We start from the raw sequence: 19,795 nt of genomic DNA, 5'->3' as shown, positions 1-19,795 counted from the left end.
TTCCAGGACAACACAATTAATAGGAAAGGACAGTGGGGCCTGAAAGGGCCAGTGTTCCTCTAAAAACATGCATGAATTTACCATATACCCAAGTGAAAACCTGTCACTAGGCCTGGGGAAAAAAAGGTCACTAATGTTAATCACTTAGAATGAGAAGAAAACCCCATCATTAACTGAACTGGGATCTGTCCTAATAATAAGAGAGCACCTCTATTTTCTGGAACTACAAGGAAGTTGGGTGTTTGGGGTTCATCAAATACTTAGGTCTGTACTTACATTGATATGTGGATTTGTGATTTTCTGAGAAATTTACATTATCCACTGAACTTAATTCAATTTTTTTTTTTTTTTTTTTTTTTTTACTGTACGCGGGCCTCTCACCGTTGTGGCCTCTCCCGTTGCGGAGCACAGGCTCCGGACGCGCAGGCTCAGTGGCCATGGCTCACAGGCCCAGCCGCTCCGTGGCATGTGGGATCTTCCCGGACCGAGGCATGAACCCGTGTCCCCTGCATCGGCAGGCGGACTCTCAACCACTGTGCCACCAGGGAAGCCCCTTAATTCAATTTTTGTTGTAGAGTTCAGGAAACATTTGTTTATTTTGGTCTTTGAACCAGAATCATCATTATGAACCGCTTATCATAAATGTATTTATGGATATCGGTTAAGAAAGTTATGCTGGTCGGTAACCTGTTGGATAAACCAGTTTTTACCGAAAAATGCTTACCACAAAATAAGCCTGTTGCATTTTTATGAAAATATTTAAAAATCAAATTTTTCATATTCTTTGAAAAGGAAGAAAAGCGTTAAACAATCCACTTACAGTGAGTTCACAGAAATCGATGCTATCGAGGCTTTTGCTTCTGTGTAGTCTCCCTTTAATTCGTCTTAGAGAAGGTTTTCCTTGGCTGACACTAGAAGTAGCACCATTAGGATTTTCAGAGGACGGTGTTACCCTGCAAGAAGAGGAAAATTCTTAAGAAGACAGGTTTACAGGTGAATACTTTTCTCAAGTATGAGGTAAGCATTTACTTGAGAATAGCTTTGGAGATGTCATACTCCTTTTTCAACCAAAAAGCTAAGAATCACAGTGGAGCTACATTCTACCAGATACCTTTCTAAATATTTCTTAGCAGCTTGCTAGTTTAGAAATCTTTCGTGACAGTTCAAATATTCCAACATTAAGATTCACTAAAAGTCAACTCTGTAACCATCAGAAAAGCAACCAAGACCAGACTGAAGTTTCCTAGGTAACTGAGAGGCACTGCTTCCCTCTGGGTGGTTATTTATCTAGTGCTCAGCCTGGTGCCTGGCACACCAGTGCACAGCAGCCATCACTGTCCCCAACCACAGAAACTGTTCAGGAGGATTCTATTAAGCATGAAAATAGCCTTTAAAAATTGAAGCATGAGACATAGCATGGACTTGAGGACACGAGGAGGCGGGGAAGGGTAAGCTGGGACGAAGTGAGAGAGTCGCACTGACATATATACACTACCAAATATAAAACAGATAGCTAGTGGGAAGCAGCTGCGTAGCACAGGGAGATCAGCTCAGTGCTTTGTGACCACCTAGAGGGGTGGGATAGAGATGGGTGGGATAGAGAGGGTGGGAGGGAGATGCAAGAGGGTGGGGATATGGGGATGTATGTATACATATAGCCGATTCACTCTGTTATACAACAGAAACTAACACAACATTGTAAAGCAATTATACTCCAATAAAAATGTTAAAAAAAAATTTAAGCATGACAGTCGACACTTAATTCAGTATTACTATGGAACCAAGAAAATTCAGATAAGAAACAGCACACAAACTAAGCCATCTATAGAACGCACCCTGGGCAACGTGTTCACACATACACACACACACTCCAGACTGCCATGTGTCCTCCCATTTTGTGCCACTGCTGGTGGCAGCCTTGGAACAAGGTGCCTTGGGAACCTGGGAGGACACTGCTCAGTGGATTATGGTTTTAGAGATAAAAAAGATTATAAAGTAATGAGGCTGATTTGTAAGTGTGGCTGTGTGGTTTGTGAAAAACGTAATCCTTATTTTATGATCAGATCTCCTATTTGTAATACATTCCATGTTCATATATTTATTAACCTTCATGACCTATTTAATTTTTGGTATTTAAAATGTTGTCTGAGGGACTTCCCTGGTGGTGCAGTGGTTAAGAATCCGCCTGCCAATGCAGGGGACACCAGTTCTATCTCTGCTCCTGGAAGATCCCACATGCCGCAGAACAACAAAGCCCATGCACCACAACTACTGAGCCTGTGCTCTAGAGCCCGCAAGCTACAACTACTGAGCCCACGAGCCATAACTACTGAGCCCGCATGCCACAACTACTGAAGCCCACACATCTAGAGCCGGTGCTATGCAACAAGAGAGGCCACTGCAGTGAGAAGCACGCGCACCGCAACGAAGAGTGGCCCCCGCTCACTGCAACGAGAGAAGGCCTGCGCACAGCAACGAAGACCCAACACAACCAAAAATAAATGAATAAAATAAATACATTTAAAAATAAAATAAAATGTCTCTTGTTGCTTGAAAAGGACACAAAGGATGGACTACTAGCAAAATTAATTTAACAAAAATAAGGTAGAAGTAAATACCATAAAATAGACTAGTTTAGGTACATCTACAGCTTAAAAGTACTCCATCCATATAGTAAGAATATTTGAAGAGTACAGAAAGATACAGAAACAACAAGTAAAAGCCTCCCCCCTCCCCCTCATCCCAAATCCCCATCCCTCTTCCTAAGGACAATCATTGACAACAGTTCTTTGTATAACCTTGAAGACAAATGCTCATGTTTATCTATGTATGTGTTAATCTCCTTTTGAAACTTTTAAGGCAAGGCACCAAATTGTTTATATTGTCCTGCATCTTATATTTTTCACTTAATTACCTATCTTGACTCTTTCCCCATAATAACCCATACAGATCTATTTCATTGTTTTTTTTAACGGCTAACCACTATTCCATAGCATAGGTGTACGACAATTTATTCAATCATTCCCCTGTGATGGGCATTTAGTTTAGCTTTCAAACGTTTGCTATCAAACCACAGAGCAATGAACTCCTTTTTTTGGACAACATCTTTGGGTACAAATGCAGTATTTACTTAGGAAAAGTTACTAGAAGTTGCTAAGTATTGCCTTTCAAAAAGACCTTACCAACTTACGCTTCCATCAACAGTATAACAATGCCCATTTGGCAGTCCTTAAATACAAGGACAATTTTACCATTTTATCTTATTAGTTAAAACTCAACTTCTCTGTGTCCTTCATTGTATTTGTCTTGCTGAGTTGATTTCTATAAAAGAGACTAGTATCGGGGGCTTCCCTGGTGGTGCAGTGGTTAAGAGTCCGCCTGCCAATACAGGCGACGCGGGTTCGTGCCCTGGTCCAGAAGGATCCCACATGCCGCGGAGCGGCTGGGCCCGTGAACCATGGCAGCTGGGCCTGCGCGTCCGGAGCCTGTGCTCCGCAACGGGAGAGACCACAACAGTGACAGAGGCCCGCGTACCGCAAAAAAAAAAAAAAAAAAGAGACTAGTATCGAGCTCCCCAGCGTGAATATGGATTTGTCAGTTGATCTTTGTATATCATTAGTTTTTCCTTTATATGTCTCAAATCTATTTTATTAGATGCCTTAATGTTTGTAACTCAGATCTTCTTAGGGATTTAACCCTTTAGCATATGAAAAGTCTCTGTGCCAATTCAAGATTTTACCCTAAATGCTATTTTGTCTGATAATGTTTTCCATCTATATATTTACATTAAACTTTTCCTGGCTTATCTTTTTCTGTGCTTGTATTTTCCACCTTTCCAAGTGTCTATCTCTCTCTTTTTAGCTGTACCTTTAACTCCTGGTAAACAGCATGCAGCTGTATTCCTTTTCTTTTTTACCCAATCTGGAAATCAGTATTTTTTGAGAGAACCTTAATCCATTCAAAGTACTCTTTACTCATATGTTTAGATTTATTCCTATCATCTTTGTTTTATGGTTTGTGTGTGTGTTTTTAAATTTAAATACTTTGGGGTTTTTTTCTGCCTTTTCAGTATGATTGAGTTTTCTTTGCCCCGCCAGCCCGCAGACTCTTCCGCCCTTCCAGTTAGTTTGAAAGTTGTACATTTTATAAGGGCAACTCTAACTCTAGCTAACTAACTATATGCATATATTTATGTATTTATATGTATATACACATACATGTATATGTAAATATACATACATACATACATGTTTAAACTCATATTTTTCTATCAGCATCTCTGGTTCATTGGTTTTCTTACCTCCTCTTACACAAGAAATGACATTAATACATCTTCATTTTCCTTCTTTGCCAGCACCACCACATCCCTGCCAAAAGTCCAGCCCCCTCTTGGACATTTTTTTTTTTTTTGAATTTTATTTTATTTTTTTTATACAGCAGGTTCTTAGTACTTATCTACTTTATACATATTAGTGTATATATGTCGATCCCTATCTCCCAATTCATCCCACCACCACCACCCGCCCCCGCCCCCGCCCCCACCACTTTCCCCCCTCGGTGTCCATACGTTTGTTCTCTACACCTGTGTCTCTATTTCTGCCCTGCAAACTGGTTGATCGGTACCATTTTTCTAGGTTCCACTTATATGTGTTAATATACGATATTTGTTTTTCTCTTTCTGACTTACTTCACTCTGTATGACAGTCTCTAGATCCATCCACGTCTCTACAAATGACCCAATTTCGCTTTTTATAGCTGAGTAATATTCCACTGTATATATATATACCATATCTTCTTTATCCATTTGTCTGTCGATAGGCATTTAGGTTGCTTCCATGACCTGGCTATTGTAAATAGTGCTGCAATGAGCATTGGGGTACATGACTCTTTTTGAATTATGGTTTTCCCTGGGTATATGCCCAGTAGTGGGATTGCTGGGTCATGCGGTAATTCTATTTTTAGTTTATTTATTTATTTACTTTTTTAAGTAGAGGGAAGGATTATTTATTTATTTATTTATTTATTTATTTTTGGCTTCGTTGGGTCTTTGTTTCGTGTGAGGGCTTTCTCTAGGTGCAGCAAGCAGGGGCCACTCTTCATCGCGGTGCACAGGCCTTTCACTGTTGCGGCCTCTCTTGTTGCGGGGCACAGGCTCCAGACGTGCAGGCTCAGTAGTTGTGGCTCACGGGCCTAGTTGCTCCGCAGCATGTGGGATCTTCCCAGACCAGGGCTCGAACCCGTGTCCCCTGCATTTGCAGGCAGATTCTCAACCACTGCGCCACCAGGGAAGCCCTATTTGTAGTTTCTTAAGGAACCTCCATACTGTTCTCCATAGTGGCTGTATCAATTTACATTCCCACCAACAGTGCAAGAGGGTTCCCTTTTCTCCACACCCTCACTGGCATTTGTTGTTTGTAGATTTTCTGATGATGCCCATTCTAACTGGTGTGAGTTGTAGTTTTGTAGTTTTGTAGTTTGTAGTTTTGATTTTCATTTCTCTAATAATTAGTGATGTTGAGCAGCTTTTCATGTGCTTCTTGGCCATCTGTAAGTCTTCTTTGGAGAAATGTCTATTTAGGTCTTCTGCCCATTTTTGGATTCAGTTGTTTGTTTTTTTAATATTGAGCTTCATTAGCTGTTTATATATTTTGGAGATTAATCCTTTGTCGGCTGATTCGTTGGCAAATATTTTCTCCCACTCTGCGGGCTGTCTTTTTGTCTTGTTTGTCGTTTTCCTTGCTTTGCAAAAGCTTTTAAGTTTCATTAGGTCCCATCTGCTTATTTTAGTTTTTATTTCCATTTCTCTAGGAGGTGGAACAAAAAAGATCTTGCTGTGATCTATGTCAAAGAGTGTTCTTCCTATGTTTTCCTCTAAGAGTTTTATAGTGTCCAGTCTTACATTTAGGTCTCTAATCCATTTTGAGTTTATTTTTGTGTATGGTGTTAGAGAGTGTCCTAATTTCACACTTTTACATGTAGCTGTCCAGTTTTCCCAGCACCACTTATTGAAGAGACTGTCTTTTCTCCATTGTATATCCTTACCTCCTTTGTCATAGATTAGTTGACCATAGGTGCGTGGGTTTATCTCTGGGCTTTCTATCCTGTTCCATTGATCTATATTTCTGTTTTTTGCCAGTACCATATTGTCTTGATTACTGTAGCTTTGTAGTATAGTCTGAAGTCAGGGAGTCTGATTCCTCCAGCTACGTTTTTTTCCCTCAAGACTGCTTTGGCTATTCAGGGTCTTTTGTGTCTCCATACAAAGTTTAAGATTTTTTGTTCTAGTCCTGTAAAAAATGCCATTGATAATTTGATAGGAATTGCATTGAATCTGTAGATTGCTTTGGGTAATATAGTCATTTTCACAATGTTGATTCTTCCAATCCAAGAACATGGTATATCTCTCCATCTATATGTGTCATCTTTGATTTCTTTCGAGAGTTCCTAACTTCTCTTTCTTTTCATCCCTTTCTTTTGTGAGTCTTTAGCTTACTTCTCCAGATTACTAATTTGTTTTTCAATTTGTCAATTCAGCCATTCTTTTACTCCAATGAGTACATTTTAAATCTGTAAAGTGTCTAGTATGCTTTTTTATTAGTAGAATATTCTCTTGCATCTTTCTGAAAACCATGTTAATCCAAAGTTTTTCCTTTTTCTTGGAGATTAGTTCGTCTGTTTGTTGAATGTGGTATTCTCTTAATACTGGCTTTTTCCACTTGTTGTGTGATTTTTAAAGTCTATTTATATTTCTATTAGAGAACGTCTGTTTCCCCACAGTAGTGCTTAAGGTGGCCTGCCTTTGGCAGCTCTGGCAGAGACAGGACACACTGCCGGGAGGTCTGTGAGGCAGCTTCTCTTCTGCGTCAAGGGATGCAGTGGACATCTCAGGTTCAGCCCTGTCTCCCTGGCTCTAGTGCCCACATCACTGCCTCAGTGAGAAAGCAACACTGCTGTCCCCTCTGTGTCACACATCAGTGAGGATGAGGGAGTCGGATCTGATGAACCCCCCCCCCCACATCCCCTGCTCCTTCTATCCTTTGAAGCTGCTTCAAGCCTCCCACCCTTAACTTTGCAGGAATCTTCTGCACATTTTCCGGACAATGGTTTCTGCAAGGTATTTCTCTCAGTAGATCTGTCCCTATCTACTAACTACTTCTCAGACATTCCTCAAGAATGCTGGTCCATCGATGGTATTTTTTATTGTTTACTCAGACTGTTACTATTTTTGTTGTAGCTTTTTAAATTTATATTTTCGTTATTTCATTGGGTTCCAATGAGTCCACCTTTCAAGTCATCTCCAGAGTAAAATCTGGGTGATGCCACTTTCATTATTCTTAACACAAAGAGCAGCACCCTGTACAGTTTTGTTCTCCTCTCTGCAGGGTAAAAGATTCCATAAAAATAATGAAAAACTCTGTTCAAGAAGAGGGCATATGGTCACTAATTATTAGAGAAATGCAAATCAAAACTACAATGAGGTATCACCTCACACCGGTCAGAATGGCCATCATCTACAAACAATAAATGCTAGAGAGGGTGTGGAGGAAAGGAACCCTGCTACATCGTTGGGATCCCTCCTACACTCTACACTAAAAACAGAGCTACCATATGATCCAGCAATCCCTCTCCTGCACATATATCTGGAGAAAACCATAATTCGAAAGGATATATGCACCCCAATGTTCATAGCAGCACTATTTACAATAGCCAAGACATGGAAGCAACCTAAATGTCCATCAACAGAGGAATGAATAAAGAAAATGTGGCACAGGGACTTCCCTGGTGGGTGCAGTGGTTAAGAACCCGCCTGCCAATGCAGGGGACACGGGTTCGAGCCCTGGTCCAGGAAGATTCCACATGCCATGGAGCAACTAAGCCCATGCGCCACAACTACTGAGCCTGTGCTCTAGAGCCCGCGAGCCACAAATACTAGGCCCGCGTGCCACAACTACTGAAGCCCACCCGCCTACAGCCCATGCTCCACAACAAGAGAAGCCACTGCAGTGAGAAGCCTGCACAGCGCAATGAAGAGTAGCCCCTGCTCACCGCAACTAGAGAAAGCCCCCGCACAGCAACAAGGACCCAATGCAGCCAAAAAACAAATAAATAAATTTATTTAAAAAAAAAAAAGATGTGGTACACATACACAGTGGAATATTACTCATCTATAAAAAAGAACAAAATAATTCCATTTGCAGCGACATGGATGGACCTAGAGATTGTCATACTGAGTGAAGTAAGTCAGAGAAAGACAGATATCATATGATATCGCTTATTGGAATCTAAAGAAATGGTACAAATGAACCTATTTACAAAACAGAAGTCTAGTCACAGATGTAGAAAGCAAACGTGTGGTTACTGGAGGGAAAGCAGGGGGAGGAATAAATTGGGAGATTGGGATTGACATATACACACTACTATGTATAAAACAGATAACTAATAAGAACCTACTGTATAGCACAGGTTAGCACAATACTCTATAATGACCTATATGGGAATAGAATCTAAAAGAGTGGATATATATGTATGTATAACTGGCTCACTTTGCTGTACAGCAAAAACTAACACAACATTGTAAATCAACTATACTCCAATTTAAGAAAAAAAAGAAGAGGGCACGTGGGAAAGAAAAACAGAATGCTAAAACAATATACAAGGCTTAAATTTTCTTTATTTCCTCTCTCTCATTTCATGTTGATAGCACGGCTTATATGGTTTGATCATTTATAAGAAATTAACACAAATGTAATATAAACTTTTCTCCACAAAGAAAATTTTCAAAAGATTTTCCTCTCATCTGACTTAGACAGGCATCACTATTTTCATTTTTTCCAAACCTAAAAGCCTAAAACCTAAAGTCTGCAATAAGTATTTATATCCACCAAATTTTATAAATGACTAAAGGCCAAGAAATTTATCAGACTTAACACAATGTAATATTAAATCCAGTAACAAAGTAAAAGAGAAAAGAAAGATCCTAAATATAACTAGAAGAATGGACTCTCCCCCTCCCTACCAGGATCATAATAAAAACCTTTAATAACCAGGAGGGATGAGCTGGCATATACCAGGTGAATATCAGGTCGGTACCCGCCCTACCCACAGACTCAGAGGGAGGATGGTGTCTTGTCCAAGAACTGAACCAGCTCCTACAGAGTAATTTTAGTAACTTTAAAGCTCAGATCAGATCTCTGTGAAGCTAAGAGGTCAACTGTTAAAAAGCGTATGGCTCAGTCATGGGCCCCCTTTCTTTGATGGGAGATAAAGAAAAGGAATAAACAGGTCCAGATAATAATGGACCAGATTATTATGCAGAAGGAGTCGAGATATAAGGGAATTTTAAATGTCACTTCTCTTTTGTTTTAATATTTCTCGAGAATTAGTATTTGTCCTGGGGTGGAAATGCGTGTGTTCAAATAGTTCTCTGCTAGACATGCACAAGAATACAGAGGTGCATCTACAACTCACGAGGGGAGTACTGCCTTTGCGTACTCGTGATGTGGAGTAAAAGGAGCCTCTGTCACCCCGAGGCACCGCTCTCCCCCAACCTGAGGTATTCCCCCACTGAATACCTCAGACTGTGGAGATCATTCCCCAAATATTTAGGAGAACAGCCTTTGATGACAGGGAAATAAAGTTAGGAAGTGAGCTGTAAGCAGCTTGGATGCTTTCCCTTGAACTCTGGAGAAATCAATACTTGGCCTACAATGAAGTTTTTCTTTTCCTAATTCTTAATTCCATTTAATCATCCCTAGCGGGTAACTGGGGGGAAAATGTCTGCCTCTCTCCACTCGCTTCATAACTTCTCTAACAGCGTCGTGTTTTTATTTGCAGCCTTGGCTGACAGGCTTAAAAGGCAGAAACCCGGAGTCCATCCTCTCATTTTGTTACAACTCAGCAGATTTGGCTCACGACCAGTTTTGACCACAGTTCACTTGGGACAAACAGCTCCCAAGCTCATCTACCACACCCATTTCTAATTTCTAGTGGAAAAGAACTCAACAATAACAAAGAATTGGGCAAAAATAATGAAGATCGTAAAAACAAAGCAGTTATACAAGAACTATCAACAAAATATCTAATAATCCTTCTACAATATATTAATTATAAAATATAAGCAACTGACAGCTACAACCAAGTCAAGATAACACTTATGAGAGAGAGCAAAGCATCCTTCCCCCAAATGAGGGGAATTCCAAACAAGAGTGTGAGAACAGGAGCCTTGAGATACTGCTAAGTATAGCAGGGCAGCTGACTTTATAAGGATACTGAGTACTTCTGAAGGATTCTTCAGTAGTGCTAGCAAAATGCTAATTTTTGTTTACGAGTACCAGACTTCGGAAACCTTAATAGCTCACTGAAAAGGTTCATATTAATGGCCCTTAGTTGTACTTATAAATAATAATGTGTGTAACTGCCTACACTTTGCTCATTAAAGAAACCAAGGAAGGACTTGGATATTGGTCCCATCCAATCAGGGAACTCTGTGAGCCGTGAATGGGCCACAGGTCACCCTGGGAGAAACAACATCCTATAAGGGACATTTCCGTCCTTTTGTTCCTGTCTTCAGTCCGTCTCTCTTTCTGGACTGGCACGTCCTCGCTCAAATACGTTTTTAACCCCAAGAACTGGCAAAAAATCTGAGGTGTGACTCTGGGCAAGCCAATGACCTCATCTGTAAAGTTGGGGAGATACAGCCCCCACCCCATAGAGGGATATAGGGCCAGCACGGAACAAGTTCAATGAACAGCAGCTCTTCTTATCTTATTTCTGGAATCTGACTATTAGATGACAACTTCAGTGGACGAATGGATACTGCATGGCCTTCAATACTTACTGACTCAACTGGGAGAAACAGACTTAGAAGCATGAAGAAAATGATATGACACTCTTTTCCCCTAAGATCCGTGTAATGCTCCTGAAAGCACTCAATGCAAAAATCAAGGCTCTGGGGGACCTTCAAGACGGCGGAGGAGTAAGACGTGGAGATCACCCTCCTCCCCACAAACACATCAGAAATACATCTACGTGTGGAACAACTCCTCCAGAACACCTACTGAACGCTGGCAGAAGAGCTCAGACTTCCCAAAAGGCAAGAAACTCCCCACGTACCCGGGTAGGGCAAAAGAAAAAACAGAGACAAAAGAATAGGGACGGGACCTGCACCACTGGGAGGGAGCTCTGAAGGAGGAAAGGTTTCCACACACTAGGAAGCCCCTTCACCGGTGGAGACGGGGTTGGGGGCAAGCTTTGGAGCCACAGAGGAGAGCGCAGCAACAGGGGTGCAGAGGGCAAAGCGGAGAGATTCCCGCACAGAGGATCGGTGCCGACCAGCACTCACCAGCCTGAGAGGCTTGTCTGCTCACCCACCAGGGAGGGCGGGGGCTGGGAGCTGAGGCTCTGGCTTCGGAGTTCAGATCCCAGGGAGAGGACTGGGGTTGCCTGCGTGAACACAGCCTGAAGGGGGCTACTGCGCCACAGCTAGCCAGGAGGGAGTCCGGGAAAAAGTCTGGACCTGCCGAAGAGGCAAGAGACCATTGTTTCAGGGTGCGCGAGGAGAGGGGATTCAGAGCACCGCCTAAATGAGCTCCAGAGACAGGCGCGAGCTACGGCTATCAGCGCGGACCCCAGAGACGGGCATGAGACGCTGAGGTTGCTGCTGCCGCCACCAAGAAGCCTGTGTGCAAGCACAGGTCACTATCCACACCTCCCCTGCCGTGAGACTGTGCAGCCCGCCACTGCCAGCGCACCGTGATCCAGGGACAACTTCCTGGGGAGAACACACGGCGTGCCTCAGGCTGTTGCAACGTCATGCCAGCCTCTGCCTCCACGAAGAACAGACGCCCTCAGGCGACCTACACGCAGAGGCGGGGTCAAATCCAAAGCTGAACCCCAGGAGCTGGGCGAACAAAAAGAAAGGGAAATTTCTCCCAGTAGCCTCAGGAGCAGCAGATTAAATCTCCACAATCAACTTGATGTACCCTGCACCTCTGGAATACCTGAATAGACAACGATTCATCCCAAAATTGAGGCAGTGGACTTTGTGTGATTTTGTCTGTAGAGCTTTGCTTTTAACATTTGTCCTAGGGGTCTGTCTGTCTGGTTTTTTTGTTTGTTTGTTTGGTTGGGGGATTTTTTAGTATAGTTTTTAACAATTGTTATGATTGATGGATTTGTTTTCTGGTTTGGTTGCTCTCTTCTTTCTTTCTTTTATTTTTATTACTTTTTCATTTTTAATAATTTTTTTATTTTTTAATAACTTTATTTTTTTCTTTCTTTCTTTCTTTTTTACTCCCTTTTCTTCTGAGCCATGTGGCTGACAGGGTCTTGGTGCCCTGGCCGGGTGTCAGGCCTGTGTCTCTGAGGTGGGAGAGCCGAGTTCAGGACACCGGTCTACCAGAGACCTCCCGGCTCCACGTAATATCAAATGGCGAAAGCTCTCCCAGAGATCTTGATCTCAACGCTAAGACCCAGCTCCACTGAACGACCAGCAAGCTACAGTGCTGGACACCCTATGCCAAACAGCTAGCAAGACAGGAACACAACCCCACCCATTAGCAGAGAGGTTGCCTAAAATCATAATAAGGTCACAGACACCCCAAAACAAACCAGCGGACGCAGTCCTGTCCACCAGAAAGACAAGATCCAGCCTGATCCACCAGAACACAGGCACCAGTCCCCTCCACCAAGAAGCCTACACAACCCACTGAACCAACCTTAGCCACTGGGGGCAGACACCAAAAACAACGGGAACTACGAACCCGCAGCCTGCTAAAAGGAGACCCCAAACACACTAAGTTAAGCAAAATGAGAAGACAGAGAAACACACGGTAGATGAAGGAGCAAGGTAAAACCCCACCAGACCAAACAAATGAAGAGGAAACAGGCAGTCTACCTGAAAAAGAATTCAGAGTAATGATAGTAAAGTGATCCAAAATCTTGGAAACAGAATGGAGAAAATACAAGAAACCTTTAAGAAGGACGTAGAAGAACTAAAGAGCAAACAAACAATGATGAAGAACACAATAAATGAAATATGTTCTACATGTGGAACAATCAATAATGAAAGGACATATTTAAAGTGATGAAAGGGAAAAACCTACCACCATGATTACTCTACCCACCAAGGATCTCATTCAGATTCGATGGGGAAATTAAAACCTTTACAGACAAGCAAAAGCTAAGAGAATTCAGCACCACCAAACAAGCTTTATAACAAATGCTAAAGGAATTTCTGTAAGCAGGAAACACAAGAGAAGGAAAAGACCTACAATAACAAACCCAAAACACTTAAGAAAATTAAGGAACATACATATCGATAACTAACTTTAAATTAAATGGATTAAATGCTCCAACCAAAAGACAGAGACTGGCTGAATAGATACAAAAACAAGGCTCATATATGTGCTGTCTACAAGGGACCCACTTCAGACCTAGGGACACATACAGACTGAAAGTGAGGGGATGGAAAAAGATATTCCATGCAAATGGAAATCACAAGAATGCTGGAGTAGCAATACTCATGTCAGATAAAATAGACTTTATAATAAAGACTGTGGCAAGAAATAAGGAAGGACACTACATAATGATCAAGGGATCAAGCCAAGAAGAAAACATAACAATTATAAATATTTATGCACCCAAAATAGGAGCACCTCAATCCATAAGGCAAGTGCTAACAGCCATAAAAGGGGAAATCGACAGTAACACAATAATAGCGGGGGACTTTAACACCCCACTTACACCAATAGACAGATCATCCAGACAGAAAATAAATAAGGAAACACAAGCTTTAAATGACACAACAGACCAGATAGACTTAATTGATATTTATAGGACATTCCACCCGAAAGCGGAAGAATACACTTTCTTCTCAAGAGCACATGGAAAGTTCTCCAGAATAGATCACAACTTGGGTCACAAATAAAGCTTGGAAATTTAAGAAAACTGAAATTGTATTAAGCATCTTCTCTGATCACAATGCTATGAGACTAGATATCAATTACAGGAAAAAATCTGTAAAAAATGCAAACACATGGAGGCTAAACAATAAACTACTAAATAACCAAGAGATCACTGAAGAAATCAAAGAGGAAGTCAAAAAATACCTAGAAACAAGTGATAATGAAAACACGACGAAGCAAAACCTATGGGATACAGCGAAAGCAATTCTAAGAGGGACGTTTATAGCAATACAATCCTACCTAAAGAAACAAGAAACATCTCAAATAAACAACCTAACCTTACACCTAAAGCAATTAGAGAAAGAACAACAAAAAACCTCCAAAGTTAGCAGAAGGAAAGAAATCATAAAGATCAGATCAGAAATGAATCAGATCAGAAAAAGAAATGAAGGAAACAATAGCAAAGATCAATAAAACTAAACGCTGGTTCTTTGAGAAGATAAACAAAATTGATAAACCATTAGCCAGACTCATCAACAAAAACGGGGAAAAGACTCAAATCAATAGAATTAGAAATGAAAAAGGAGAAGTAACAACTGACACTGCAGAAATATAAAGGATCATGGGAGATTACTACAAGCAACTCTATGCCAATAAAATGGACAACCTGGAAGAAATGGACAAACTCATAGAAAAGCACAACCTTCCAAGACTGAACCAGGAAGAAACAGAAAATATAAACAGACCAATCACAAGCACTGAAATTGATACTGTGATTTAAAATCTTCCAACAAACAAAAGCCCAGGACCAGATGGCTTCACAGGCGAATTCTATCAAACATTTAGAGAAGAGCTAACACCTACCCTTCTCAAACTCTTCCAAAATACAGCAGAGGGAGGAACACTCCCAAACTCATTCTACGAGGCCACCATCACCCTGATACCAAAACCAGACAAAGATGTCACAAAAAACGAAAACTACAGGCCAATATCACTGATGAACATAGATGCAAAAATCCTCAACAAAATACTAGCAAACAGGGCTTTCCTGGTGGCGCAGTGGTTGAGAGTCCGCCTGCCGATGCAGGGGACACAGGTTCGTGCCCCGGTCCGGGAAGATCCCACATGCCGCGGAGCGGCTGGGCCCGTGAGCCATGGCTGCTGAGCCTGCACGTCCGGAGCCTGTGCTCCGCAACGGGAGAGGCCACAACAGTGAGAGGCCTGCGTACCGCCAAAAAAAAAAAAAATACTAGCAAACAGAATCCAGCAGCACATTAAAAGGATCACACACCATGATCAAGTGGGGTTTATTCCAGGAATGCAAGGATTCTTCAATATACCCAAATCAATCAATGTGATACACCATATTAACAAACTGAAGGAGAAAAACCATATGATCATCTCAGTAGATGCAGAAAAAACTTTTGACAAAATTCAACATCCATTTATGATAAAAACCCTCCAGAAAGTAGGCATAGAGGGAACTTACCTCAACATAATAAAGCCCATATATGACAAACCCACAGCCAACATCGTTCTCAAAGGTGAAAAACTGAAACCATTTCCTCTAAGATCAGGAACAAGACAAGGGTGTCCACTCTCACCACTGTTATTCAACATAGTTTTGGAAGTTTTAGCCACAGCAATCAGACAAGAAAAGGAAATAAAAGGAATCCAAATCGGAAAAGAAGAAGTAATGCTGTTACTGTTTGCAGATGACATGATACTATACATAGAGAATCCTAAATATGCTACCAGAAAACTACTAGAGCTAATCAATGAATTCGGTAAACTAACAGGATACAAAATTAATGCACAGAAATCTCTTGCATTCCTATACACTAACAATGAAAAATCTGAAAGAGAAGTTAAGGAAACACTCCCGTTTACCACTGCAACAAAAAGAATAAAATACCTAGCTATAAACCTACATAAGGAGACAGAAGACCTGTATGCAGAAAACTATAAGATGCTGATGAGAGAAATTAAAGGTGATATAAACAGATGGAGAGCTATACCATGTTCTTGGATTGGAATAATTAACATTGTGAAAATGACTATACTACCCAAAGCAATCTACAGATTCAATGCAATCCCTGTGAAACTACCAATGACATTTTCCACAAAACTGGAACAAAAAAATCTTAAAATCTGTATGGAGACACAAAAGACTCCAAATAGCCAAAGCAGTCTTGAGGGAAAAAAACGTAGCTGGAGGAATCAGACTCCCTGACTTCAGACTATACTACAAAAGCTACAGTAATCAAGACAATATGGTACTGGCAAAAAACAGAAATATAGATCAATGGAACAGGATAGAAAGCCCAGAGATAAACCCACGCACCTATGGTCAACTTATCTATGACAAAGGAGGCAAGGATAGACAGTCCTTCAATAAGTCTCTTATTGAAGACAGCCTCTTCAATAAGACAGACAGTCTCTTCAATAAGTGGTGCTGGGAAAACTGGACAGCTACATGTAAAAGAATGAAATTAGAACACTCCCTAACACCATACACAAAAATAAACTCAAAATGGATTAAAGAGCTAAATGTAAGGACAGACACTACAAAACTCTTAGAGGCAGAACACTCTATAACATAAATCACAGCAAGATCCTTTTTGACCCATTTCCTAGAGAAATGGAAATAAAAATAAACAAATGGGACTTAATGAAACTTAAATGCTTTTGCACAGCAAAGGAAAACATAAACAAGATGAAAAGACAACCCTCAGAATGCGAGAAAATATTTGCAAATGAAGCAACTGACAAAGGATTAATCTCCAAAATTTACAAGCAGCTCAATATCAAAAATACAAACAACCCAATCCAAAAATGGGCAGAAGACCTAAAAGACATTTCTCCAAAGAAGATACACAGACTGCCAACAAACACATGAAAGGATGCTCAACATCACTAATCATTAGAGAAATGCAAACCAAAACTACAATGAGGTACCACCTCACAGCAGTCAGAATGGCCATCATCAAAAAATCTACAAACAGTAAATGCTGGAGAGGGTGTGGAGAAAAGGCAACCCTCTTGCACTCTTGGTGGGAATGTAAATTGATACAGCCACTATAGAGAACAGTATGGAGGTTCCTTAAAAAACTAAAAATAGAACTACCATACAACCCAGCAATCCCAGTACTGGGCATATACCCTGAGAAAACCATAATTCAAAGAGTCATGTACCACAACGTTCACTGCAGCTCTATTTACAATAGTCAGGACATGGAAGCAACCTAAGTGTCCATCGAGAGATGAATGGAAAAAGAAGATGTGGCACATATATACAATGGAATATTACTCGGCCATAAAAAGAAACGAAATTGAGTTATTTGTATTGAGGTGGATGGACCTAGAGTCTGTCATACAGTGTGAAGTAAGTCAGAAAGAGAAAAACAAATACCATATGCTAACACATGTATATGGAATGTTAAAAAAAAATGGTTCTGAAGAACCTAGGGGTGGGACAGGAATAGAGACACAGATGTAGAGAATGGACTTGAGGACACGGGAAGGGGGAAGGGTAAGCTGGGACGAAGTGAGAGTGTGGCATGGACATATATACACTACTAAATGTAAAACAGATAGCTAGTGGGAAGCAGCCGCATAGCACAGGGAGATTAGCTCGGTGCTTTATGATCACCTAGAGGGGTGGGATAGGGAGGGTGGGAGGGAGACACAAGAGGGAGGAGATACTGGGATGTATGTATATGTATAATTGATTCATTTAGTTATAAAGCAGAAATTAACACACCATTGTAAAGCAATTATACCCCAATAAGATGTTAAAAAAAAATCAAGGCTCTGACAACAATAAACTTATTATGAAAATAATTTTTGCATTTCACCTAAAATAGACAGGAGTAACAGCTATTTGGGCCTCACACCCGCTGAACAGCAAGGAGCCGGCCATGGTTCCCGCAATGGACTGAACTGTGCCCCTCCTCCCCCCACCTCCTAACAACCCAGTGGATGTGACCCTGTTTAGAGAAAGTGTCTTCACAGAGGTTACTATGGTGAGGATCTCGAGATGAGCTCACCCTGGATTACCCAGCTGGACCCTAACTCCGATGACAAGTGGTCTTATAAGTGGTCTTATAAGAGACACACAGACAAGACCACATCAGGGTGCTGAGAGAGACTGAAGAGGAACCCAAGGAACACTGGGGCCACAGACACTAGAGGAGGCAGGAAGGATTCTCCCCAGAGCTCTTGGGGGAGCGTGGCCCTGCCGATGCTTTTATTTCAGACTCTGGCCTCCAGAACTGGGGGAGAAGAAATTCCTGTTGCTTTCAGTGATCTGTTACAGCAGATCTAGGAAATACCGCGCTCTACTGCTTCTGTCCAGCAATGGTACTGGTTCTGTCCATCTGAACCATTATCTGAGGCCCTCAGAGCAGGCAGCAGCCGCACAAACTCACATCTCCCTCGGGTAACAGGCCTGAGTTCCAGGTTCATGAACAGTAATGATTCAGAACCAAACACTGCAAACACTCCTACTTACTAAACTTCTTAGAGAAGGAGTCAAGGAGAAGAGGGCTCCTGCAGGCTCCACTGATGCAGGTCTGGCTGTGTGTCCGCTTCAGTTTCCATGTAAAATGGCCTGCAAGTGCTCTACTCCTTAAAGGATTTGTAGAGCCAGTTAGAAAGACAGAAAGATATTGCAAAGAGGAAAGCGGATGAGCACAAGTGGCCAAACTACATACGAGTGTGGGGCCAAAGCACTGGTCCATTCAACCGTAACCTTCACTTAGACAGGCATAAGCTTTGCAGGTATGCAGTCTTCCCATACAGACTGTAATAGTTAAAAGAGAGAGAAACACAGGGAGCCTACACATCTTCCTAAACGTCTTCACATAAACCTTTATATAAGCCATGAACAATGACTGTGGTATGTCCTCACATCTTGTAAATGGACATAAGCTGGCGCACCCCAAGGTCTGAATGCACTATTGATGTCGCCTGTGGGTTCCCACCAACCACTCTGGAGGCAGACCCCATCCTCTCATCTTCTAGCCAAATAATGGCCCCATCCATCTCAAATTCTCCACATGCAGTTGCTAGGGCACTGGCAAAATGAAATGTTATCTAGAAAATAAACTCCAGAGACGTAAGAGATAGATTTACCAGGCAGCACAATATTCTCCAACAACAACAAAAAAAGACTATACATCTATGTCCCAAAGTACCACCCAGTGCCGAGTTTTGTAGAGTGTGCTCTTCACTTTGCCACTGGAGAAAGTAGATGAACATTTGCAAATCCGCTTACCACTGAGTCCTGAAATGCTCATTTAAGATTGTGGGAAAGCTCAATGAAATCCCCCTCTTTCCAGGCTGTCTCTTCATAAGACGGTTCTTAATGCTGGTCCCAGGTCACTGCCTGCCTCAAACGTGAATCTCTAGAGTACAAATGTTACCGGGATTTTATTTCCTTGTGTTCTCTCTTCACAAACTATATACTCGGGAAACTAGTTTCAGAAGCAGCACTCCAATGATAAGAAAGAATAAACCAAGCTTCTTGACCTTGTGACCAATTGCTGCTAATATTCATGCCTAACAGCTCCTCAAACCTTATTTCCACATCTTGGTTTTTAAGTGTAACATGAAGAAAATTTCCTTGGGAATTCCTTGGCGGTCCAGTGGTTAGGACTCTGCGCTTTCACTGCCAAGCACGCAGGTTCAATCCCTGGTCAGGAAACTAAGATCCTGCAAGCCGTTCAGCGCAGCCAAAAAAAAAAAAAAAAATTCCTTAACTTTCTTTTCCAATTATGCATTAAGAATTCATTTATTCAGCAGTTATCTTTTGCGAACCTATTTTGTACCAGACACTGCTTGAAGGGAATTTAGTAATCAACTAAACAGACTAAAGCCCCGGCCCCATG

At 41.5% G+C, this 19,795-nt stretch overlaps 1 protein-coding gene across 12 annotated transcripts in view; it reads right to left on the bottom strand.

Moving 5' to 3' along the window:
* Positions 1-19,795, bottom strand: part of TJP1 (tight junction protein 1) — a 343,097-nt gene that overhangs the window by 231,936 nt on the left and 91,366 nt on the right. For all 12 annotated transcript variants that reach the window (XR_007475411.1, XM_049705658.1, XM_049705651.1 and 9 more), the window contains one exon: positions 821-953. Coding sequence is in view for 11 of the 12 variants with exons in the window: in XM_049705658.1 (XP_049561615.1) it covers positions 821-953 (133 nt within the window). In the remaining variant the exon portion in view is untranslated. The remainder of the gene's footprint in view (positions 1-820; positions 954-19,795) is intronic.

Source organism: Orcinus orca, chromosome 2 (genome assembly GCF_937001465.1).
Source record: "Orcinus orca chromosome 2, mOrcOrc1.1, whole genome shotgun sequence".
Taxonomy (NCBI): Eukaryota; Metazoa; Chordata; class Mammalia; order Artiodactyla; family Delphinidae; genus Orcinus; species Orcinus orca.
This window is presented reverse-complemented; position numbering and strand designations above follow the sequence as displayed.